This window comes from Vitis riparia, chromosome 1 (genome assembly GCF_004353265.1).
Source record: "Vitis riparia cultivar Riparia Gloire de Montpellier isolate 1030 chromosome 1, EGFV_Vit.rip_1.0, whole genome shotgun sequence".
NCBI classification, from domain to species: Eukaryota; Viridiplantae; Streptophyta; class Magnoliopsida; order Vitales; family Vitaceae; genus Vitis; species Vitis riparia.
Genome location: NC_048431.1, coordinates 22,276,064 through 22,302,114, shown reverse-complemented (window position 1 = coordinate 22,302,114; position 26,051 = coordinate 22,276,064). Strand labels below are relative to the sequence as shown.

The 26,051-nt window shown below is 36.5% G+C and overlaps 3 protein-coding genes across 5 annotated transcripts; 1 reads left to right on the top strand and 2 right to left on the bottom strand.

Annotated features, from left to right (window-relative positions):
- The first annotated feature begins 4,378 nt into the window (after nt 1–4,378).
- LOC117919735 (probable methyltransferase At1g27930) lies at nt 4,379–5,352 on the top strand. Its single transcript, XM_034836979.1, has one exon. The coding sequence runs from the start codon at nt 4,430–4,432 to the stop codon at nt 5,276–5,278; it is 849 nt and encodes a 282-aa protein (XP_034692870.1). The 5' UTR covers nt 4,379–4,429; the 3' UTR covers nt 5,279–5,352.
- Nucleotides 5,353–7,956: 2,604 nt separating this feature from the next.
- LOC117919091 lies at nt 7,957–12,508 on the bottom strand. 3 transcript variants are annotated; one of them, XM_034836158.1, is made up of 4 exons: nt 12,421–12,508; nt 11,552–11,739; nt 9,195–9,275; nt 7,957–9,078 (listed from the first exon to the last, which is right to left on the bottom strand). In XM_034836158.1, the coding sequence occupies exons 2-4, from the start codon at nt 11,570–11,572 to the stop codon at nt 8,134–8,136; spliced, it is 1,047 nt and encodes a 348-aa protein (XP_034692049.1). In that variant the 5' UTR covers nt 11,573–11,739; nt 12,421–12,508; the 3' UTR covers nt 7,957–8,133. The 3 variants fall into 3 exon arrangements, with proteins under 3 accessions (XP_034692049.1, XP_034692060.1, XP_034692040.1); XM_034836169.1 differs by having other exon boundaries at nt 11,552–11,726; nt 12,421–12,505; XM_034836149.1 differs by lacking the exons at nt 11,552–11,739; nt 12,421–12,508 and adding an exon at nt 9,367–9,698.
- LOC117919100 lies at nt 12,233–25,903 on the bottom strand. The gene is made up of 5 exons (XM_034836177.1): nt 25,569–25,903; nt 24,462–24,565; nt 18,557–18,670; nt 13,826–13,909; nt 12,233–12,958 (listed from the first exon to the last, which is right to left on the bottom strand). Exons 1-5 carry the CDS (start codon nt 25,810–25,812, stop codon nt 12,902–12,904), a joined length of 603 nt encoding a protein of 200 aa, XP_034692068.1. The 5' UTR covers nt 25,813–25,903; the 3' UTR covers nt 12,233–12,901.
- Nucleotides 25,904–26,051: the final 148 nt, after the last annotated feature.

Here is a 26,051-nt window from a genome sequence, read left to right as displayed (position 1 = left end):
TTCCTATATTTTTTCAAATTAGTGAATCAAAACCTATTTGTAGACCCCCCCAGTTGGGGACTTTTTTATTTCTTTCTTTTTTTATTTCTTTTACTTATTATTAGTTCTTGTGTTGGCCACCCCGGGATGGAGGATTGGGGGACCACCAGATGCGATGAGAGAGAGAGACGTGAGAGGACTTCTGCTGGGCAGGAAGCAGAGAGGAGTTGGAGGCGGGGAAAAGAAGCAACCGACTGGGTAGAAAACGTGTGAAGGAAGGAAAAGGAATGGGGGGAAAAACTGACGGGGGAAATGAGAAAGGGAGAGAGGAAGAACTCAGGGGTTTTCTCACGGATTTTTACTGGAGAAGAGCTTTCTAGGTGCGTGCTTTGTGGTTTTTTTTTTTTCTCTTCTTATGTTCATGTTTTTCATTATATTTTCACATTCATGCATTCGTCTTGTTGTTTTAGCTTTCATTCACCATTTGAATGTGATTGCTATGCCATTTTCTTATTTTCTGTGATTTCACTTGAGGCTATAATATATATGGGTTCATATGCTTCATGTTACCCTGCATTTTTTTTTTCTGTCATACATGTTATTTTAAATTGGTGAGTTCATTGTTGGGTTGTGAGGCTAGGAACGGAAAATGCTGAGTGGCCTTTACCAAAAATGAGCTGTGAATTCCCTTATTATTATTGCTGGTTCGTGTGGGTTATGTCCATGGATGAGCGGTTTTGAGAGGAAAGAACAAGCTAAAAGGAAGGCCACTTCGTTTTTTGTGGTAGCTGAGAGGAAGGGAGGAGAACAAGAGGAAGTTGAACACGTGGAGAAGTGAAGCTTGGAATGAGGGCCCCAACTTGGTCAACTCATTTCCATTCTTCCCATTCTCTTATGCAGCCACCTAACCCAATTTAATTTTTTCACTGTTTTCCTCCACTTAAATTGCCTTTGTTTTTTTTCCTTTCACGCGTGTGCACCAACATTCCATTTTAATTCTCTATCTTTATTTATTTATTTTAATTTTCCAAAATTTTGATTCCCAAAACTTTTATCTTCAAATAATCGTATAAATTTCCATTTTTTAAATCTAAATTCCAATTTCCGAAATTTCAATTTTCATATCAATTTATTTAATCATTATCATTTTACTCACCTATTTATTTGTTTATTTTTAAAAATTCAACATTTAAATAACTTCCAAAATTCTCACTCTTAAATTCAATTTCCAATACTCCAATTTCTTTCAAAAATTATTTTTTAAAACTCCTCTTCTTAAATTTAATTTTTAAAAATTCCAAACTCTCAAATAACTTTTAAAATCCCAATTTCTTTCAAATTTAATTTCCAAAACTCAAATTCTTAAATTTAATTTTCACAATTTTTACTTCTCAAATAATTTTAAGATTTTCAATTTCTTTCAAATTTAATTTCCAAAATTCCAATTATTAAATTTAATTCTCAAGACTCTAATTTTAAAATAAATTTCAAAAATCCAGTTTTCTCTCTAACTGTTTTTAATTCCATTTGGGTTTCAAATAATCTTTTGTTCCTCTTGACTTTACATAAGCATGAATGTAATTTTTATAATTCCAGAATAATGGAATTTGTGAGACTAATTAGTGCAAGATAGATCGGGCTTTGGTGGGGGCCCCACATACGTGATTTTTATGATTGACTGATTGATTGGTTGACTTGATATGACACATGATTGATTTATCCTGCTCTATGACATGCTCGAAATTATTCCTTAATTGTGCACTAACCTCACTTCTCAATAGCGCTTCATGGAACACTGCCCAGGTACGCATCCACATCCGCTCTGGTCATTTTCGGTATGCATGTTTAGATTCTCACGTGTGCATGATCACTCTGAGTATTCATTGATTCCCTCATCAATTGTCATGATTGCTTCATTTTATTAGTAGAGACCCGACTTTAGGGACTTAAAGGGGTGCTACGGTCTGTACCGTACCTTCCCGATAAGTAACCTGACCCTTGAACCCGATCCGGTTTTTCGCAGACCGCCTTTTCCAAAATAAGGAGTCACACTTAGGATTTTTCTTTCTTATTTTGTTTACCCTTTTAAAAATAAAACAAAAATAAGTGGTGACTCCAAGTCATTTTCTTAATCAATGGAACCAAAATTTCGAATAAAATAAAAAATCGAGCTCGCCATCGAGTGGAAAACGCATGAGCCGAAATGCGAGGTCCACACTACTTTTTCTCTAATTTTCATAAATTATATATATATATATATATATATATATCTTTTAAATTTTTATTGAGTAGTCAACTTGCATGCTTTCAAAAATAAAAAATCTATTTTATTTTATTTTATATATACATTGAAAAAGACACTGTGAGTTACTATAATGACTCCCCTAATAATTTGTCTCGAACTTACCCAAACTGGGTTACATATTTCCTAAACTTGTCTTTATTGTGCAAATTATTAAAAAAAAATTTAAACAATAACTCTGCAAGAGGAGGTGCCTATTGGACTAGTTGTGTTTTTAAGACATTGAACACGTTGGTTGGAAAGGTGTATGTCATTAGACAAGTCTTTTTTTTTTTTAATGAACACATCATTTTTGAAAATTGATGTCTTTATCACTTTGAGTTCAATTTTTCATTCACTTATAAATGATTTTGAATCATTTTTCTAAAACCGTTTCCCCATTGGATTCAAGAAACCACCCACTTTATTATTACTCCTAGTGTTGAGATTGACAGAGACTTCAATATTTGCCACAACTACAAGACTACGCGTAAGCATCTACACCAAATGTAGGTGTTTGTATTATAACTTCCTGATATCCTAATTCCTAACATGATAAAAAAAAAAAAAGTAAACATTGAGTTACGGTTGTTTATGAGAAATTTGAGAGAAAATTGAAGAAAAAGAAAAAAAAGTAAAAGAAATAAAATAAAATTTTAAATTAATAAATTATTTTTAAATACCACCTCAAACCCATTTAACTTATTTTAACTATTCTATATAAAAATGAACTCTACCAGCTACACTTTTTTCCGTTATAAATATATAAGTTTTTAATTAATTTTAATTAAATTTGTTTATTTTTATATTTTTATAGTACAACCAAATATATATATATATATATATATATATATATATATATATAAATCAATTTACTAATGGAATCTAATTTCGATTTTAGAACAACATAATTCAAGCTTAATTTAACCTTATCTTAGATCGAGTTTTTCGACTCAAGTTGTATTTGATTGCATTTGGTTAAGCTTAGACCCTTCCTATTAATTATTCATGTTCTCTTCTAAAATTTAATATTCTTTGTATTAATCACATAATCAATTAATTAAGCATACTTAATAAATAAGTGAAAAAATGTATCATATAAAAACATGAAAACATGTAATATCTATCAAATTAATGTCACCATATTTTTCTATAGTAGAAAAACTTAGAGTGTGTTTGATAATAATTTTAAAATGTGTTTATAACTTATGATACTTGAAAATTTTCATCTTTTAAGTATTTAAAAAAATGCTAAAAATACTTCTTATAATCATTACCAAACGTACTTTTATACCAATATGAAATTTGATGTTTATAAATAATTTAAAAAAATTATATTTTAATTTACATTTTAGAATATATTTGACATTGATTTTAAAAAATGTTTTTAACATTTCTAACACTTAAATGGTGAAAATTTTCAAATGTTAAAAAAATTTAAAACGTTTTCTAAAATTATTATAAAATGAATTCTTAAAATACAATTAGTAATATTTTTGGACGAAATATTTTTAATAGAAGTGTTTTCTCTAAAAGTGTTTTTAAGAAAATAATTTATAAAATACTTTTTTAAAAAACATTATAAGCGATTTTTTAAAATTTTAAAACCGTTTCCTAAATTTTGCTAAACGTCTAATTTCTTTTTTTTTTTTTAAACACTATTTAAGGTAAAGTGTTTTTTAAAATCATTGGCGACCTCGAATCTCATTTGAGGAATTAGGAACTAATAAAGGGTTAGTTTTGTCATTTCATAAGATTACATGATTATAAATGTCATTATTTAAAGTTTTTAGTGGTAAGAATTTCATCAAAAATGTTGTAATCAATTTCTATTTTTAAAATTAAAACATACTCTTATTTTGGGTAGCGGCAATGATTTTATTAGAAAATTTTAAAAACAGAGCAGCCACGTGTAAGTACTTGATTTGAAAGACAAGTCTCCGATCATTACGGAGTTGAGTCAAACTTTAGACAGGCCAGAGCAGACTCTACGGAGACGTGGTTTGAATCATGAGACGTGCGTGGCAGTCACTGGATGAGGGCATTTTCGTCTAACTTTAATAATCTTAACTTTCCACCGCCATTATTGCTATATAACCAAACAGACCACAAATTAGGCCAAATTGATTTTCTGATTTTTTATTTTTCTGGAGAAAAATATCTGAGAAAATGATGAAGAAACGCCACCTCCTCGAGAAACCGTGGTTCCTTCGCCTGGCTCTGGTCGGGTTGATCGCCGGCGTTCTGTTCATCTACCACTTCGTTCAAAACTCGGATCACTCTCTGCTCTGCTCCTTTGCAGGAGAATCACCGCGAGCTGACTCATCAGCGACGCAGATCCAGCTCAGCGCCATACTCCACTACGCCACGTCACGAATTGTGCCGCAGCAAACGCTGGCGGAGATCACAGTTTCATTCGACGTCCTACAATCACTCGCCTCCTGCAACTTCCTCGTCTTCGGCCTCGGCTTCGATTCTCTCATGTGGTCCTCGTTCAATGCACGTGGCGACACTCTGTTCCTCGAAGAGGATCCCAAGTGGGTCCAGACGGTGTTAAAAGACGCCCCTACCCTCCGCGCTCACACCGTCCGCTACCGCACGCATCTCTCCGAAGCAGACGATCTGCTCTCCACATACCGGTCCGTGCCGGAGTGCATGCCCCCCACAGCGTACCTCAGAGGGAACAACCGGTGCAAGTTAGCACTGTCCGATCTTCCGGATGAGGTATACGATAAGGAGTGGGACCTCATCATGATCGACGCTCCGAGAGGGTACTTCCCGGAGGCGCCGGGGCGAATGGCGGCGATATTCTCCGCCGCGGTGATGGCTCGTGCTAGAGTGCGCCCTGGGGTGACGCACGTGTTTCTTCACGACGTTGATCGGAGGGTAGAGAAGGTCTATGCGGAGGAGTTTCTGTGTCGGAAATATCTGGTGGGCTCTGTGGGGAGGCTTTGGCATTTTGAGATACCACCTGCGGCTAGTTTGAGCCGTGCGAGTGATAGCACTGGGTTTTGCTAGAATGAGCCTTAGGCGTCGAGCTTTTAGGAGATGTGCACCGATACGTATGTTTTTATTTTCCATTTACTTTCACACTTTTTGTCTTTTAAAAACAAATAAAAAACTTAATTAATAAAATAAATACAATTTTTGTTAATATAATTATAGAGGAAAAAGACATTTGATTATGGGGCAGACAAGTTTGACTTTTGATAGGGCTTTTCCCATGCCGCCGCTGACTAATGAACCAAAATATATATTTTTTAAATAATTTATTTATATTTTGTAACTCAAGGGGCGTTGCGACTTTGATGACATGAGTAATTGACAAAATTATATGCTTTATATTTATTACTATTTTAATCAACTATTTCATTTATAACCTTTTTAAAATTAAATGACATTAAATGAGAATCGAAATACGTGACAAAAATAATTAAAAAAAATGAGTAACAATTATAAAAATAATAATTTTTATTCATAAATTAGAAAATATGTGGATGTAATTGTTATTTATATTATAATGACTCATATTCAATCACGAAAATATTAAATATTTATATAACTTCAGAATTTTTTTTTCTCTTTTATAAAAAATATCGCATGTACAATGAAAATAATGTATATTTTAAATTTATATCGATAATTATTAAATTAGAAAAAGTGGTGTTGGAACAAATTTTAAATCATGGATCAATTTTGTATAGAAATTGAATTTTGGCCGCGCGGATGAAGAGGAGAGACGCTGATTTAAGCCCATAACCAAGGTAGTGGGCTTGGGCTGGCCCAGTTTTTCACACAAACAAGTGAGAAGAAATGGTCTACTTTAAGATTATTTTAACTAGAAAAATGAGATTTTAAGTCCAAATATTCTTTCCTTTGGTGGGTTTGCTCCATTGAGAAGATTTGATAATGTCTTTTTATTTTTCATTATTTATTTATTTATTTATTATAATCATTATGGGATGGAAAATGTTGACTACTATAAACATAGGTGATCTTGTTGTATCTTAATTGCTTCACTTCCACATTTTTATATAATTAAATTTCCTTCCATAATAAAGACTAAAAAGGGTTGCCATTTGCTGCTAACTTATTTTTATTGATTTATCCATTTTTTTTATCATGTCTTGTTTAATATCACTTTATATAAATTTACATTAAATATTGGTAATTCAAAAATAAAATTTGACAAGAACTTCAAATTTAAAAATGTAACCAAATAGTATAATGAAAAATCTAATATCTATTGCATTTCATTTTCACAATTTATTTTGAAAAATATGATTTTTATTTCTAAGTTTAGCTGTCACAATTCTTAAAAAGAAATAAAAAAACTAAAAATAAATTTACAAAGTTAAGAGATTTAGGATCTGTTTGATAACTATTTTAAAAAATAGTTATGAAAAACGGTTTTTAAGAATAACTTTTAAAAATTGTTCATTAATGTTTTGTAAAACAAAAATCCCTTTGAAATTTAAAATGTTTTTAACTTGTTTTTAATATTTATAAATATGTTTTAAAAATAATTTTCATGTCTAGTATTTTATTGTTAATCATTTTAAATGTTTGTATAATTATTTTTTAAAATAATTATAAAAAAACAAGTGTAAAAAACATAAAACAATTAAAAAATATTCTTTAAAAACACCATAATTTTTGTTTTTAAGAATAGAAAATAGAAAATAGTTTTTGATTGTCAAAAGTGTTTTTCTATTTTTTTTGTTCTACAGAATAGAAAACTGTTATTGAAAACAGTTAATAAATAAGCCCTTAATATATTATTTGTAATAATCTACTCTCGTGACATCTCAAACACAATACAATATAGTGTGATAAGAAACATCTTCATAATAAAAACCCCTTTTCATTTTAAACTATGAATTAAAAAGAGTTTACAATTTGGTATAATATTGTCAAAAACTTCATTCCCAATGAATTTTGAGATTTCATGATCAAGGCAAGCATCTTAGTCATATTACATGGGGTTGTGATGACTGACAAGCAATAATGCCCCTTATATCTAATCGAGAATTGACTTTGATATCACTATAACATGTTTTTTTTAGTAAAATACCATCCACTCCTCGTGAGATACCATACACATATATCACCTTATATAGAAAGCTAAACATCTTACTCATATTACATAGGGTCGGGATGACAAACAAGCAATAATACCCCTCTATCTTATAGAAAATTGACTTTGATACCATCATAATATGGTTGTTTTTAGTAAAATATTTTCTAATCTTCACAAGATACTACACAAATACGATATAGTATGATAACAAACATCTTTATAGTAAAATCCCCATTTTATTTCAAACTATGAATTAAAAGGAGTTCACATAAATTTAGTATAACGTCAAAAACTTCATCTCGATGACCGATGAGATTTCATAATTACCTTATATAGGAATATAAACATTTTAGCCATATTACACAGGGTGGTGAGGACTGACAAACAATAATACCCCTTTAATATTCAGGGCTAACAAACAATGATACCTTCTTAGTCTAATTGAGAATTGACTTTGATACCATAAATGATAATATGATTTCTTTGTAGTAAAATATTATCTACTCCCAAGATACTACACAAATTAAATTAAAATCCTCTTTTTCATGCAAGCATATACACTAGCATTTGCAGAATCCGAAAGCAAAATAAAAGCAAAATTTTCAAGCATATACACTAGCTTTCAGACCTCTTTGACTGATACTCCAATAAGAAATAACAGAAAAAAAAAAAGAAAAAGGAAAAAAAGAAGAGAAATTCATATTTGCTTTCTTCAAAATATATAAATTTGTTTCATTACAATATTTTTGGATGGATTCGATTTATTACTTGCTCCTCCAACACTGATCAAATTCTAAGAAAGAGGTGTAGTAGTATCAAAAGACTTTGTCCTCACCAGGAGGCAGGTGATCATGGAGGGCTGTGTATGCTTGTCATCGAGTGTGCAGAGTACAAAGTCCGGCCGGTGAAGCGCAAGCGTCAGCCGGTCCTTCCCGATAACCATCTCCGTCGCGTCCAGAAGAACATGCCATGAGTTCCGGTGGGCCTCTGATATCCAGTGCATTGAATAGCGGGTTCCATTCACATTTGCAGGGTAAGAGAAGAGTCCTTTAGGGATGTTTTTACACTTCCTTCTGAAGTACTGGCTCAGCTGTGATCCCTTGATCCTCAGGTCCAGCCAAGTTTCCGGCGCAGAAACAACTTTTGAATCCTTTGCCATAACAAATTGCCTTATATAATCGCGTTCTTCTCCGATGATCGTCATGTAGAAGTTGCCTCTGAAGAAGGGGTAGCTTTCTCCGATCATCATCATGGCGTCCTTGTAGTTTGGAGTGAAGAGGACCATGTACTCACTCTCTGATAGCCCACAATGCTGCAAAGCTCGGTTTCTAGCTTGGATTTCTGGGATGGAGATGAAGTTTCCCGAAAACGATGATTTCTTGGTGAGAATCTCCATCAATCTTGATGGCTCCAACTGGGTTTTGTCGAGGTCAGAGAGATTGATACTGAAAGAGGGAGAAGACGACTCTCTGATGCCAATACTCTTCGGAGACTTGTGCTTTTCATCCGCCATACTTTCTGAGGATTCCTCATTGATACTGAGATTGTGGAGACCAATCTTCTTGTCGTCTTCTTTCTCGACAAGGCCATTGCAATACTGCGGATACTTGGCGAGAACATACTCTTCAACATACTGCATTTCGCTTGGTGTGATCGGCCCCGACCATCTTAGATCCAGACCGTGGAGGGTGGATATGGCTTCCGCCACCAAGTGTGCAGGAATCACAGATTTCGCCTTCTGTTTCAAACTCATTTTGAATCAAAACCCAGGTTACAAACAATCTAAAACTATAAAAGTTCACCATTTGTATTAGTATAGAAACTAAGAAATTAATGGAATCTGTATATACTTGCCTTGATGACCATGCTGCTTGGCCTTCCATTTCGGATTGGTGATTCAGGATGAGAAGCTTCAAGTTCAACCTCTATCACGTCCTACAAAATATGAACAATCAACATTTAAGGGTATAGAAAGAAAGAGAATAGTAAAATAGTATACTCTTCATCTGACTAGAGAAAACACCACCTTGGACTCTCCATGTAGAACAAGCTGTTCTTCATCGTTTCTGTGCATGATACCTCTCTGATATCAGTGGACTACGGAAGAGGACAAGATAGAAGGGGGAAGAAGAAGAAGAAGAAGGAGAAGAAACAAAGAGAGGAGAGTGGGCAGAGGGCTGGGCCAAATTCAAAGGAAGGTGAATGTTATTTTGGTGTGAAGATGGATGGAAACCAAGGGACGAAATAAATTAAAAGGCTGGAGACAAGGAGAGAGACGCAGACAGTGACGATGGCTGACGATACAACAGTGTATCTCTCTGACTCAGAGAGGGTGAGAGAGATTATAATGCAAAAGTATATCTTGAGAATATTATTTCCATATTTATTATTTGGGGTATCACGTTGATTGACTTGAGAGTTACATATGTTGCTTCTTGGTTCATCATTTGTCTAGAAGAATAAAATCGCTATTTTATTTAATTAAAAAACAATTCAATAATGTTAGTTAGTATATTCCATCTGTTAACCATTAATTAAAAATTGGGCGGAAGACTTCAGAGGTTCTTCCCCCACTTTTATATTTTATATATATATATTTTAAATTTTAATTTAAAGTCTTGAATATTTTAAATGAAATTTAAAATTTGTTGTCTGAAACATTTATTTTTATTTAAAATATAAATAGATCTAAATTTTGACTAAAAATTGATACAAAAATACAATTTCACATTTATTATAAAAGATACAATTTTTTATTTTTATATTTCAATAAAATGTCTTAAAATAAGACTTTAGTTAAAAAAAAAACCCTAATGATTTAGAAAAACAAATCAATCAAGAAATAAAATTAAGGAAAACTAAGGTCGATTTTATAATTATTTTTTAAAATAGTTTTGAAAATAATTTTTTAAAACTATACGTTTTATAGAACAAAAATAAGTTTAAAAACTTAAAATGCTTTTAATTTATTTGAATGTTTTTTAAATAACTTTTTTTTAATATTTTTATTTTTAATCATTTTATTATTTTTAAAACAGTCTTTATAAAACAAGTGAACGTCAAGAAACCGAGCTTTGGTTAAAAGTGGCCGTTTGACCATAAAAATATACCTTTTTCTTTTTTAATATTTTAACACAATCATTTAAAATGACTCTTTTCTCCCTCATGCTTCATTTTTGTTTTTTTTTTAAAGATTTGTAATTTGAAACTCTACCTTTAGTGTAAATATATAAATCTGATTTCAGTGCATATTTAGAAACCATATTTTAAAATTAAAATTTCTAATATTTTACATACATTTTCAAACCAATTTAAAGAAAAATAATAATAAAAGGGAGCAACCTTCCATAATAGTTATAAGACATGTCCACAACCTATATTTTGTTGGCCAAGGAATACTTGGTGAACAAAATTATGGCTTTTCTTAATGGATGCTAAGGATTAATTTCATTTTGAATGGTGACCAGCATCATAAGAGAGTCAAATTGAAACCCAACGTGGTACCATACGTCTGATCATTATTTGAGTTGTTAACTCATGATTAATCTCCACTACAGTAGTTGGTCTGCCTCAATCCATCCAAGTTGCAGATAGAATAAATTTAAAAATAAATAAATAAATAGAAACCTTTGAATTGAAACAACTCTCAAATATTTTTCAATTGCAGATGCTAAGCCACCGGAGATAATTCAAAAAAAAGGAAGAGAAAGTGACCCTCTGAGAACTTGAGAACGTTGGAAATTAGTAAGAAATTGGTGGGGGGCCCTTTGGTGATATCAGTGTTGGAAGAAACGGAAGAGGGTGGGAATCTTTAGGCCTGAGAAGGACTTGTCTCGGGACCAATAGCTCTTAAAATAGTGTCATGATCATTAATCAAAATACAACGTATCATATTAAAAAAAGGAAAAAAGAAAAAAAGAAGAAATTAATTGATTATTAAAATAAAAATTAAATAGAACCAATTGGTCTGGGTATTCCTAGTGGAAGGTTGACCTCCCGGGACAGATTCATAAAAATAAAAAAATTGATTTTGGTGGAGACAGAAGAAGGTAATTGGTGTATGAGGGTGTTTGTGACCGTTGGATTAAATTTATAGCCAAGCAAAATGGCTTCAATGTGTCCAAGAGTGAAGACCCATTTCAAATCCTGGATTTCTAGCACAAGTTAATAAAACAACAAACCAAACATGTAGCAGTTTCCTACGCAATTACCTTCACAATCCTGCATTGCATTTGAAAGAGGGGGTTGTATATGCACTCCCTTTGTCCAAGCCTGCATCTCTCCTTAATGCAATAAGACTACTCGTCATTCCTTCCCTCTTTCTTTTCATCCACTTCCCTTTTCCATCTTATTTTCTGGCCTTCCAAATCCCAATTGCATCTTCAACTTTAAATTCAAACTATCATTAAGAAAAAAAAAAAAAGAAACACCCCGAAGGGATGACATGATTGCATCTGCAACTGCAAATTTTTGCTTTTTGTTACCTTTTTAATTTGAATTGGAAGATGAATAGAAAAAACCATAAACTCAGCCTTAGAACAGTTCACAAAACACACGCGGGTTAATTACAAAGTAGAATAACCAAGTTTTATATAAGGATTTTGTTATGTTAGTGGTAATTATCAGCAAAAGCCGTGTGGAAGATAATGAGAGAGGGGTGTCAAAGACTGCCCTAAAACACTACTCACATTGGTTAGGTTAAAGATGCCAACCACAACAGCCATTGCTACACATCTTAAGTCTTTGGAATTTTGTTCCCATGGCATCTTAACATCATTTTCAAACCACTACCCTCCCATGCCTCTTTTCCACATTCCAATAAGACATCAACAAAGAACAATATTATCACTTATTTCTACTATCATAGTAATAAGGATGACCATCCAACAATCATGGCAATAGGAATGCTTAATGGCCCCTGTTTATGCATAAGTTCAAAACTACAAGTCTAGAGATTATGCAGAGTAGAAGACGAAGGATGTAAGGTTTTTGAAGCCAATATACAAACAAAAGCAGATAGAGATCAGTGACTGCTGCAACTCAGAAACACAATAAAAGGAGCAGGTAAATAGATGGCTACCTTAGGGGAAGTCTGCAGTGTGTTTTCTTGCATGGCATGGGACCATCTTCTTGTGTGCTTTGCTCTGGTATCAACTCCAATGGCATCAAGTCAAGACGTTGACAATTTGCTTGGGCTTTTGGTTTCCATGGCACTGTTTGAACGAGCAAATGACTCAAGAATCAACTAGTGAGTGTTACATGCTCTGAAATACATCCACTTGGATGGATTGAGGAATTGTCAATACACTTATTAGTCCCTTTCTTTCTATGTGGTCAACACCTAGGGAATTAAATATAGAATTCATTTTGAGCAGATATTGAATGGATTAATCTTGGACTATGATTCCTTATAGTCTAGAATGACTTCATGGGTTGATCAAAGAATATTAAATTAGACTAAACTGGGTGCAAAAAAGAGTGAAGGAAATTGGGGAGGAGCAAGGGCACCTATAATGCCCCAGATAATTAGCATTCTATACAAAATAAAAGTGAAAATCACACTACAAAAAGTATTTCATCCGATCATCTCTCCTCATGGCGTTGTATACAGCTTGAACCTGGACAACACAATAAAATTCCATGTCAACAATATTCCTAGGCCAACTCATCAAGAGCAGAAATCCAAAAGTTTCTCATCCACGGTCTCATAAACACCAAAATATAACTGTACCATAAATTATCTATCAGAAGAGAGCAGATCCTACTTTCTCTCTTTTTTTGCCTTTGTTTTTCTTTAAATATTGGTGGTGGATTGGGGGAACAATCCAGCTAATAAAAATATGTGATAAGTTAGCAAACAAAACTTCATTCAAATGCAGTGAGTGTGGGTAGGTTTATGTGTTTTTTACCTTTTTCTTTTTTGTTGGGTGGAGGGTCAAGGTTGGTTGGGTTTTTTTATGCATGTGCTTGAGAAACAAAGTACAAGTCATACATTAGAGCTGAGCACAAGATCTGTTCCCTAATAGATATTATATCACAAAATAACAAAAGTATCAATCACTCCCTCCCATTCAGGATGTTTAATATAGCAAATTGATCAATGCATAGACCAATTTTCAATTAACTAGGACTTGAAACATAGAGTTAGACAATTGACAGGCTCAGTTGTGGAGGTCTCAAAATTCATACTTATATGACATTTTTGAAAATAGGTCTTCTACTTGTACACAAATCCAAGAGCTTAGAGTCTTAAACTCCAAGTTAACACTGAATTTCCATTGTAATTGAAGGTCTTCACATTTTTCATTCCTTTATTTGAGTTTTTTTGGTTTTGGTGGGTGTTTGGACAAAGAGAGGAAATGGGCATTTAAAACAGACCAAGCAGAACCTCTGGTGTGTCCGAGGGATCCGAGGGACTAGGGTGAGCATTTTGTGCATGAGTTTGCGTGTGTGTGTGTGAGAGAGAGAGAGAGAGAGAGAGAGACCTGCTCACTGGAAATGACTCGAACCGGTCCAATATTTACTGATACATATTTGCCTCTTGATGATAGTTTCTGCTTGACATGGCCCTGTTCGTAAAAATCACAACATACATTAGGTTAAAATGGATTTGCATATTGATACAAGTTAAGCTCTTGGAAAACTGAAAGTACATCAGCAACTATAGTCAACAACAATCATGTTTTATCTTCAAAAGAAGCGCAGAGTGACTAAGGTTTTCTCAAAACAATACCAAATTCTGAACTTTGTTACCATTAAAAAATAGCAATGAAACCCTGCAGCTTTCAACTTCTTCCATTTGCAGCCTATGGAGTACATTTAAAATGTCAACCAATTCTCTCTCCACAACAATAGTTGGATTTCTTGCCAAGTGGCCATGAGAAAATCAAAGTTTTACAAGCATCCTTATAGGTCAAAATGATTACAAATTTACAAATCAAGCCTAATTATTGGGAGATGAGGTTAACATCCTATCCTTTCAGGGTCAGTGCCAATCCAAATTCAATGTCCCAGAATCATCTTGAATAAACCACATTAAAAAACTCAACTATGGGCATATTTCATTATGAATAGCTAGTTCTTCTCTCTCAGAAGTCCTAAACATTTTTTTGTTTTTTTTGTTTTTTTTGCTTGGTACAATTTTTTCCCTTCAGCCCCAAACCCTTGCCACTTAAGCAAGGCCTCGAGGACTGCCCTGCCCTGCACTTGTTAAGAAAGCCTTGTAGGCCATGAGCCATATCTCTTTCCCCCCGGCACACTTGAAACCAAATTAGCCACCAACACTTGAAGGGAGGTTAAGATGGCTTATGCTTGTGTATTCATTAAACTGTTAGGCTGTTAGCTACCATCTTACCTACAATCATTATGTTTCTCTTGCTTGCTGGTTATCATCATTCATGTATTTATCATCATTTCATGGGCTTAACCAAACTGCTAAAACAACAAAGACCCAATCCAATCATTCAGGTGTATGGAGAAATATATCTTCAGCTGATCCATAATTTTGTAAACACAATTCATATCCTTCTTGACCTTCTCACTTCTCTCAATAGTTTTCAATTTGCAACAACTTTTTTCTCATTGGCAGCATTGAAAAGATGATTAGTTCTCCTCCTGTACATATGTGATGACCCTCCCTTTTTTTTACACATAATTGAACTGTTAAGGGAAATATAATTTGGTAGGAGATGGTCCAGTGTTTGTTTTGCCTAAACCAAATTGATCTCAGGGTGGGAAGAATAAAGGAAAATATTGAGAAATGGCAATATCAACTCCCCAATGGTCACCAATTCGAGTTCCCTCAGGGTCACTGGAGGTTTACCCGGTCGTTAACTTCAGGGCCCCGTGGGATTAGTCGAGGTGCGCGTAAGCTGACCCGGACATCCACGGTTATCAAAAAAAAAAAAAAAAAAAAAACAAGAAATGGCAATATCAACTGCCTACTCCCATTAGCATGCAATCTACTGATGTCAGCAGGATCAATTTCACCTTGGGAACTGTCAGGCCTAGGAACTAGATTAGTTTTAATCAATCTTAGGAGACAGACATTTGCAAGTAACCTCATTCCAATATTTGGACACTCGATACCTTAGGCTAAAATTTACATACCTAACAATGAATTTCAGCATGGATACTTTTACTCATATCCATGCAACAATGAAATAAATCACGAAAGTCTAAAGTAACTTATATTTAATTAAAACTAATTCCCTTTTTTCCTTTTTCCTCTATGAACACACCTATCAGGTGCATAAATGACAAACCGACATGTCAGATCAATATTCCATACCTAAGCCCTTGTCATGTCCAAAACAAATATTTTATATGCTTTGAAGTGAGAATGTAACATTAGGAATCACACATCCTGATTTACTAGCTCCCAAGTTTCAGTTAGTCTTTCTACTTGGGAAATTGAGGAATTCTATAACACTCCAGGCTTCTGAGGAAACATCGACCACTGGTTTTACTTCTACTCAGACAGGTATAACTGTTTCTGTTATGGTTTGTCTTCTACTTAGACTGGTTTAGCAGTCTCTCCTCATAGTTGTCTTTAACCAGTCTTGCAATCCATCCAAGTGCATATATTATGGTGCTTCTGATTGAATCATTGGATCATCATCTTTTACCTCATCATTTACTACTCACTATGGTAGAGATAAGAGTTAAGAGATCTTAAGCTTCTCTGTTTTCCTTTTTATTATTAAAAAAAAAAAAAAAAAAAATCAAAGGGAGGAATTTATCAAAACTGCCAGTGAAGTAAACTTCAGGTAGCATGTGCTTGCCCCTCCACCCATACCATTTACAGACCAAAGAAGCTTGAACTTGGGACTTCTTGTTCATTACCAGAAGGTACTACTATTGAGCTACCTAAGGGGGCTATAGACCTGTTATTTTAAATCTTCAAAGAATATAGAGTTTTTTATTCAACTCAAACATGTCATAGTTTTGCATCTATTCTAGTATGAATTTAATGGATAACATACAGAAACATGCAATCATAAGCATTCAATATTCAAGACTTCCTCAAACCTATCATGCCCCTAAAGATTACTCTTTCCAGTGAAATACATGGATGAAAATGTCAATTTCATCCCTAATTAAATTTCTCTTCTTTATTACCTACATTACGATAGTAATTCATTATGCAAAACTCATTGATGAACAAAGATGCCTGTCATTACTACCAACATTGTGTAGATATTGTCTGCTTTAGGTCTTCCGTTCTTACAACTTTAAAATGTGTCTACAATTTAAAGGTGTTGTCTCTTATGAATACCAAGAACTTCTCCTCTCTAGGTAATGTGGGACGTCACAACTCACCCTCCTATATAGGCTTAACATCTTTGTTGGCCCATGGCTTATGGGTTGCTTGAGTGCACATTTTCCCATTGAGAATGGCTCTAATACCACCTGTCATAAATCCTAATCTCTTGATCGTATGTAAACATTGTCCGCTTTGATATACTACCCTCACAATTTTAAAAGGTATTTACACAGTTCAAAGGCATCACTCCTTTTAAATGTCAGGACCTTCTCTCAAAGTGATATGGGGCATCACAAATGACACTTTCATATGGGTCCAACATTCCCATTGGCCCATGGCTCAGAAGGTGCTTGAGTCTGCCTATTTTCCAATTAAGGATTAACTCTAATACCACCTGTCATGACTTGTGGACATTATTTCGCTATTGTTTGCTTTGGGCCCACCGTCCTCATGGCTTTAAAACATGTCTACACAATTTTTAGGCATTGCCACTTATAAATGTTAAAAACTCCTCCCCCCCTAAGTGATATGGGACATGACAACATAAATCATGGATCCACTAAGCCCTCTCAATGACAATATCTCGACCCTACTACCAACAATTGTGTCCAACTATTATTCGCATCCTAATGAAAAAAAAAAAAGTCAATTCACAACCACAAATGATGAACGAAATATTTTTTATGCTTAATTCCTTAGTTTAATTTGTATCTATCTTAATTCTATCCTTTATTCAAGTAAGTTTTCTTTGCCAAATTTGCTCAAAGCTTAAGCTTTTTTTTATTCCAATCATAGATGTTATGTCATATCCCATATTGTTAGGGGAGGAAAAGCTCTTAGCATTCATAAGGGATGACTCCTTTGAATTGTGAAGACACAATTTAAAACCATGAGTGGGTTCAAAGGGGATAATATCTACACAATGTTAACCAATTGGTTTGGTCGATGGTATCAGAGTCAATCCTCAATTGGAAAGTGTGTGGACTCAAACAACTCGTGAGCCATCGTTCAATGCAGCTATTAGGCTAGTATAAGAGGATGAATTGTGACATCCCACATCACATAGGAAGGAAAAGTTTCAAGCATTCATAAGGAGTGACACCCCTGAATTGTATAGATGCATTTTAAAGTCATAAGGGTAGTGGGATAAAAGCGAACGATATCTACACAATGCCAATGAGTAATGAGGTTGTATCAAAGTTAATCCTCAATGGGAATGTGTGTAGATTCAAGCACCTCATGAGCCGTGAGTTGATAGATTTGTATGGGAGAGTGAGTTGAGACACCTCACATCCCCTGAAAAGAAGTAATTCCTAACATTCATAAAAGGTGATGCTTCTGAATTGTTTAAATGCATTTTAAATTAGTGAGGGTTGTGAGCTCAAAGCAAACAAATACCTACACAATGTCAACAAGTTATGACATGAGAAGTTCACAACATTCATAACGGGTGACGACTCAGAATTGTGTAGATGCGTGTTAAAATTGTAATAACAAGGTCATGACAATACTAGTCTAAACTCTTGAATACATAACTTGCCATCCCCTCCATCTGGAAATGTTGGTTCAAGGCCTTCGGTACTAGGTGAAAGATGCCTCATCTTTGCATTTGATGCAATTCTTTCTACATGTATATCGTAAATGGAATAGTATTATGACTCCAAATAAATTAATTTCCAATTTTTCACAAAGGAACCAAATATTTTCTTATTTCTATACAATTTGTGCATGTGAATACACTCTATCTTCATTTTTCTCCATAATCAATCTTCTCATTTATGATCAACATGAATGGAAACTTAGATAACATTTCAAAGATAACCAGGCCTTGTGAACCATGAAATGCTTGCATTAAATGGTCACCTTAAAGTTTATTTCCTTGGATGTATCAATGCATAAACTAGAAAACATCTTAGTCAACAAAAACATTTGCAACAAGTGATCTATGTACCTCAGGTATTGGATGTTGAAGTACAGATTCAACAGCAACAACCATAGCTTGCACAAAATCGTCACCTCCAGTTCCAATTGCAGTAAACCCTCTAACTGTTGGGTATGAGTTTACCTGTTACATCAATGGTAACAGCATTTAGTTTAGGACACTAGTGAACCATAATCAAATTTAACCACAGGTTGACCACTCATTTTGACATGATAAAATTAATCTTTGGATCATCTATCATTTACTGGAATGTATTTGCCTTTGTCTAAGTAATATTTTTCCTTTTCCTAATTTAGAAGAATCAGAATTTTATCATTAGCTAAAAGAACTTCTGAATGCTCAAGTGGAATAAGCCACACTGGCTAGAGAACCAAAATTGATTTACAAAAAATCCTGAGGTAAAAAACATTCTCTTGTAGTGCGTTGTCTACCCAAATCTCTCCATGAGGAGCAAGGGAGGTGGTAGTTGTTGGTTAGCTGTGGAATTGAAGTCTTTCGAGATTTCGATCAACAATGTTGGGGGGAAGCCACATGGTATCATTTTGGAGAGAAGCAAAGGCTTTTCCTTGGGGATTAGGTTTGGCGATTCCGGTTTAAGGTGCTTGCTGAAGGGGGTGGAAGTTTGCTGTAGGGAGGAAAGGCTTGGGAAAGATGTAAAAAGTTGGGAAGAGGAGGGAAGAAAATTTAGATTGGAAAGGCGTGTTAACATGGCGGGAAGGTTCATTCTTTGCTTTATTCGTGATCTGGAAGCGAAAATGTTCTGTTTGGTATTTCTGGGGGGTAGAGGGATTCTAGGGGGTTGGATTTTACTGGTTCACAAGCTGCGTTCTCTTGGTGTTGTTACCCCTTTTAAAGACAAGGTGAGCTCTAGCACTGTAGGTGTTAAAGAAGGAAGGAGAGGTGAAGTTCAAGTTGAGGAAGAGGATGAGAGAAGGTCTTTTGTTTAGGTTGTTAAGGCGAAGGTTGGAAGATTAGGAGACGCAGTGTGGCTTCAACTTGGGGGCAGAGACTTGAGGAGTAAGGAGGAGCGATTGGGGCGTTATCTGGTGGGACGGTGGAGAGAAGAGGCAGCTCCATTTCTGGATTTAGCTTTGTTAAGGAGATGGGGGGGTGCATCTTTGGAATTTGAAGGGGAGAGTGAGCTTTTCAAATTTGGGCAGTGGCCTCTTTCTAGTAGAATTTGAGGTTGCAGAGGAAGCAGAGAGGGTGCTGAGAAGGGGGATACGGCGCTTTGAGGACAAGTTGTTTCATCTAGAGAGGTGGGGACCCGAGGTAGGATGTTTTCGGGTCAAAGTTCACATAAATCAATGCTGGGTGAGGGTGGTGGGTCTACCGATACACTTCTGGAGCCAGGAGGTGTTCAGGAAGCTGGGGGATAGCTACAGAGGGTTTGTTGCTATGGACAACAACACAACTAACTTCGAGCAGCTTCAGTGGGCCAAGCTTTTAGTGAGGACAGGGGAAAGATCTACCTGAGTCGTTACAGCTAGTGGTGGGTTCCTCATGTTTTGCAATTCAACTATGATGGGAAGTGCCACCATGAGTGTCAGTGGTGGTGTCGTCGCAAGGGAAGGAGAGGTCGAAGGTTAGAGATGAAGGAGAGGTGGATTCACGTGTGGGGAGTAGCGTGGGGCAATCGCAGGTGCAAGCGCAAACTCAAAGGGATGGAGCAATGGGGCCAAGTGGTGAAGGCAGAGCAAGGCAAGTGGATGTTAACTTTGACTTGCACGATTTAGGTATGGTCGGGGGTACTGAGACAGTTGCAGGAAACGATGGGAAGGGAAAGGTAGTTGTTGAGGAAATTGGTGTTTTTTCAGTTGATGGAGAGAGGTTAAGTGGGAAAGGAAGCAGGCCTAGAGTTGTTTGGGCTGAGTTTGATAACGAGAGGAACAATTTGGTTTTGGGAGCCTAGGAGTCCTATTCGCGAGGCCTTGTTAGGATTGGGCCTGTGGCCCAAGCAGGCCTTAGGGTGGGTCAAAACTTGGGGGTTTTAAGGGCCGTTGGGTCTACAAAACTGGGCCAACCCAACGTGCCATTGCTAAGTGAAGGGGGCCTAGCCCAGATGGTGTTGCTGCTGGAGGTTTAAAGGAGTCTAGGGCTCCTAAAGTTGAGATTTCCGATTTGGAGAGAAGGCTTGTCGAAGTATTTCTCGGTGCTACACCAACGACTGAGGCGAGAGGGATGTCTGTAGTGGATGAGTCTCTCATGGAGGAAGCTACCAGGTACACCCTTTCTAAGCCTTGCTCTTTTCTTAGCTTTGGGGGTCGAGGTTCTCCTTCTTCTTTCTTTGGGGGTCGGGGTTCTCCTTCTTCTTTCTTTGGGGTGGACAAGGCGATGGTGATTGCTAATTAGGGCCTTGGGGCGCTCGAGGGGCCGACCTTTGTGACTAGAGAGGTGTTGGTTGACCCGTTGAGGGTAATGTGGGCAGATGGGAGTGAGAGAGGAGTTTCGATTAATTTAGAAAAGGGGGCCAAGGTGTATGGTGGAAGAGCATTGCCGGCAAAAGATGTGGAAAAAGGTTTGGAGGAGGAAGAAGGGAGTGTTTTGGATTCATGGATGAACGATAGTTTTGCGAATTTTTTTCACTGTCTGGGAATGCCTACCGAAGGATTGAGGAGGAGATTTTATCGCTTTTGAAAAGAATGGAAGAGAAGAAAAAACTGAAGGGTAATTTGGCTGGAAAAAAAAAAGGAAAGTCCAAAACGTCTCCAGATCAGAGAGGGAATTGAAAAAATTTGAGTGCTCAGTGAATTATAGTGGTGTTGGGGAACTTCAACTTGCTATCTGAAGCTGTGTTTTGTTGGTGTTGAGAGGTGTGCGGGGGATTTTCAGTTTGCTTAATGAAGCTGAGAATTTTATCGTTGAACGTAAGAGGGGCTAATGATAGTGATAAGAGAAAGGTGATCAAGGCATCGATTAAGGCTCAAAATGTGGATTTGGTCTACTTGCAAGAGACTAAGATGCAGGAAATGTCGAAAAGGATAGTCAGGAGCCTTGGTGTGAGAAGATGTTTAGATTGGGGGGTTGTCAACTCAAAGGGTGCCTCCGGTGGTGTCTTGGTGTTTTGAGACGATAGGGTGTTACAATTATTGGAGGTGGAAGTGGGGGTTTTCTCAGTGTCTTGCCGATTTAAAAGCTGTGAAGATGATTTTTGTTGGAACTTCACTAGGGTCTATGGTCCTACGCTGAAAAAAGAGAGGGAAGATTTCTGGGGTGAGATAGGTGCTGTTAGAGGGTTGTGGGGTGGCCCTTGATGCGTGGTAAGTGATTTTAATGTGGTTAGGTTCCTTGTGGAGAGCAATAGGGGAGGTAAACTAACCTACTCAATGAGGAGATTCTCGGAGATTATCGAGGATCTAGAGTTAAGGGACTTGCCTTTGTAGGGAGGCTCTTTCACTTGGAGGGGTGACCTGAACAATCGGTCTCATTATAGGCTTGATCGGTTTCTGGTCTCGGATGAGTGGGAAGGTCACTTTACAGGAGTTGTGCAGTGTATACTTCCTAAGCCGATTTCAAATCATTTTCCAATCTTGCTAGATGGGGGAGGCGGGAGGAGAGGCACAATGCCTTTTAGATTCGAAAATATGTGGTTGAAGGAGGGTTTCAAGGATAAGGTGCAGGCTTGGTGGGAAGGTCTCAGTTTTAGTGGGTTTGCTAGTTTTGTGTTGGAAGCGAAGCTGAAAGCCCTGAAACCGTTATTGAGAGACTGGAATAGGAATGATTTCAGTAAAGTTAAAGCCAATAAGGCATTGGCTTTGATGTGGACTGGTCTTTTTTGCTTTCAGTTATGGGTATGATGGGATTTAAGGAGAAATGAATTCGGTGGATGCAGTGGCATATCTCCACAACTAGCTTTTTCGTTCTAGTTAATGGGACTTCTTCAGGTTTCTTCCAAAGTTCTAGGGGTTTAAGGTAGGGGGACCCCCTCTCTCCATACTTATTTGTGATTGTTATGGAGGCTCTTAGTTGCCTTCCAGGGAGAGCCATGAATGGGGTTTTTTGTTAGCCTACAAGGCAAGGGGTAGAAGTGGAGAAGGGGCTTAGGTGTCTCACTTATTATTCGTTGATGGTACTTTGGTTTTCTGTGGGGCTTCTCAGGATCAGATGAGATATTTAAGTTGGATTCTAATGTGGTTTGAGGCCATTTTGAGGTTGAGAATTAATTTGGACAAAAGTGAGTTAATCTTGGTGGATGGTGTGTAAAACACGGAGGCTTTGGCTGCAGAACTTGGGTGTAAGGTTGGGAGTCTCCCATCCTCTTACTTGGGATTACCATTAGGTGCTCCTCATAGATTCGTGGCTGTTTAGGATGGAGTGGAGGAGAGGTTGCGGAAGAAATTGGCTAGATGGAAGAGCCAATACATCTCCAAAGGAGGGAAGATCACCTTAATTCGGAGCACTTTGGCAAGCATGCCCATTTATTTCACGTTTGTGTTTTCTTTACTCAAAAAGGTGGAATTGAGGATATAGCAGATTCAAAGGAATTTTTTGTGGGGAGGCGGGGCTCTTGAGCGGAAACCTCATCTTGTACAATGGAGTTTGGTTTGCCTAGACAAAAGCAAAGGGGGGCTAGGGGTAAAATGTCTTTCTACTCTCAATAAGGCGTTTTTGTGCAAATGGAGTCGGAGATTTGCTAATGAGAGAGGGCCTTTTTGGAATCAAGTGATAAGGGGAAAGTTTGGGGAGGAACAAGGGGGTTGGTGTTCCAAGGAAGTGAGGAGTGGGTATGGTGTGGGGTTGTGGAAAGCAATTAGAAGGGAGTGGCATGTTGTAAGTAGTAGGCTATTTTTTGTGGTAGGGAATGGTCAAAGGCTGAAATTTTGGAAAGATAGATGGTGTGAGGATTCACCTCTTTGTGTCTCTTTTCCCACTTTATTTGCTTTAGTTGTCTTCAAGGATGCTTGGGTCAAAGATGTGTGGAGCTCCACTGAGTGATAAGGGAGTTGAAGCCCACCCTTCTCTAGACCTTTCAATGATTGGGAGGTGGATGAGGTGTACAGGTTTGTTCTGGGCCTTGATGGGAAGAGAATTCAGCAGGATGTGGATGATAGAGTGCTTTGGAGAGAGACTAAATGTGGGAAGTTTTCCCTTAAGTCTCTTTATAAAGCATTAGTTTCAAGCCCTCCAGTCTCTTTTCTTTCGACTGTCATTTGGAAAGGTTATGTATAGCCTAAAGTGAGTTTTTTTGGATGGGAAGCAACGTGGGAAAAAGCTCTTACTTTGGACCAACTTCAGAAGAGAGGATGACCTTTAGCGAATAGATGCTACCTTTGCCAAATGCACGAAGAATCGATTAGATCACATTCTTCTCTATTGTACCAAGACAAGGACTCTTTAGGCGATTTTTTCTCTCTTTTTGGAATACAGTGGGTGCTGCCAGCCACAATTAAAGGTGACACTTTTGAGCTGGGATGGGTCTTTTGTGGGAAAAAAAAAAAAAAGGAAATTTGGAGAGCAGACCCATTGTGTATTTTTTGGATAGTTTGGAACGCAAGGAACAAAATTGCATTTGAGGAAGAAGTGTGTTGTCGATCCAAAGACTTAAGAGTTCTTTTGTTTATTTCCTATGGTCGGAGACGAAATTGTTCATAAAAGATGGTCCTTCGACTTTAGTTGATTTTATTGATTGGGTGGGGACCCGTTGAGGGTGGGGTTCCTTTTGCACCTACGTTCTTAGCAGATGATTTGTTCCAACTGGGGAGCAGGGGGTGCTTCTTCTTTGTATACTTTGAGCCGCTGATTTGGTGGCTTTTTTCAATACAGCTTTTCTCTTTTACTTATCAAAAAAAAAAAAAAAAAAAATCCTGAGGTAAACTTCCTCCCAGCACAGAAAGGCAACATCTAGAAGCAAGGAGAGGCTACCATTTGAAATGCAAAAAGGCTACTACTTCATATGCAAAAAGAAAAACTATACCTTCTGATCCAAAGCTAGCCACTCGTTGGTAGAATCATCAGTTACTGTACCTCCAATAACCACATTCGTTGTTTGTCCGACTCTCCCTTCTGTCTTCGACACTTCTGCTTCCATTATCAACAAGATGTCTAAATCAATAACTACAACATGCTTTGAAAAGTAATAGCCGTAAATGATTTAATGTTACCATAACAGCTATAAAGACCAATGAAAAAAACATGTCCACATAAGTACTCAATTGAAACAACACCAAGATAACTGAATTTTGATGGCTCTTTCAACAATTATAAATCTTTTGATTCTGGGTTCATTCTTCGGTATATTGAAGATAACCAGCCAATAGCATGAGGCAGGAGGGAGGGCCTTGGTTCCGTCAGTTGGATCTTTGGTGCTTAGAAACCCCATATTGATGTGATACAGAATTAACTTTAACCAAGCAAATCCCCTCGACCAAATGAAGGAAAAAAATTAATGGCCCAAAGTCTTTCTTCGATTCTTGTAATGCTGAAGGGTCATTTTGCACAGCAGCAAGATCTAGTCAAATGTTTCTTCCAAGAGACCTTCCTAAATGAGAGGTTATCATTTATTGTGTAAGAAAAAATTTGAATTCTAAAACCTCTTCCACAAAGATCTTTTGGAATAATATCTAATCCCCTAGTATTAAAAAGAGCATTTTAAGTCCAAACTACTCCACATTAAATGTTTTAATGTGTGATAGAACCCACTCTAAAGGACTTTAAAAATCAAAAAGAGCTTTCAATCAAAAGAAAATAGCTAAAGTGGACCTTTCAGTCCTACCATTGGAAAGCTGAACCATATTACTCAGTGCAATTCATTAATGCTACCACTAAGACTTAAACAGATAATTTCTTTATCTCATAGATGACATCAATCCCCAATTTCCAAAACAATGCATTATTCAGAGAACCAAACCAACAAATTCAATGCGTTAAACACAATTCCACATCCCTTGATTCACACAATTCTCAAAATTACAATCATTTTTTCAGAAACAGTCCAATAATCCTCTTGCACCAGATTCACAACAAGAAACCATCAAACTTATCAACAAAAATACGCAGAGAAAGCGAAACGATAGCTTTTAACCTGAAATGGCCTTGAGAACAGCCTCTTGAGGAGGACCTTGATCGTCCTGAGAAGATGGAGTCTCGCCATTGGAGCAACTCACCAGAGTTCTTCGAGCCCTAGCGATCCGACACTCGCAATTCAATCTCCGGCTCGACGAGGATCCACGGGTGCATAACGGAGGGAAAACGGAAACTCGATTGGAGTGAACGGGTCGCCACGGTTCCGTTAAGAAAACGGAACGGAGCATGGTTCTGCAAGCCATTTCTGAACCAGTTTCACAGCTTTCAATTTAACTAATGGTTTTTCTTCTGTTCTCCCTTAGCCGCTACAATATCTCTTTGATCTGTCTTGTCAGTGTGTCACAACTCACAAGCAAAAACGTGATTTTTTCGGGGGTAATGAGGTGCTCCTGATTTTAACTAAAAAGACAATATTACCCTTGATTTGGAGAGTGGCAATGCAAACTCTGGTCAGGGTTGCAACTGACATTTCACATATATT

Bases quoted from the DNA above. Each gene is read 5' to 3' on its own strand.
- LOC117919735 (XM_034836979.1), top strand. From the start codon at position 4,430: ATGATGAAGAAACGCCACCTCCTCGAGAAACCGTGGTTCCTTCGCCTG.
- LOC117919091 (XM_034836149.1), bottom strand. From the start codon at position 9,414: ATGCACAGAAACGATGAAGAACAGCTTGTTCTACATGGAGAGTCCAAG. The intron at 9,276-9,366 runs GTGGTGTTTTCT...CATATTTTGTAG, and splicing joins TTCTACATGGAGAGTCCAAG to GACGTGATAGAGGTTGAACT. The intron at 9,079-9,194 runs GCAAGTATATAC...AGTTTGAAACAG, and splicing joins CAAGCAGCATGGTCATCAAG to AAGGCGAAATCTGTGATTCC.
- LOC117919100 (XM_034836177.1), bottom strand. From the start codon at position 25,812: ATGGCTTGCAGAACCATGCTCCGTTCCGTTTTCTTAACGGAACCGTGG. The intron at 24,566-25,568 runs GTTAAAAGCTAT...TAATGGAAGCAG, and splicing joins TGTTCTCAAGGCCATTTCAG to AAGTGTCGAAGACAGAAGGG. The intron at 18,671-24,461 runs GTATAGTTTTTC...TTGATGTAACAG, and splicing joins GGCTAGCTTTGGATCAGAAG to GTAAACTCATACCCAACAGT.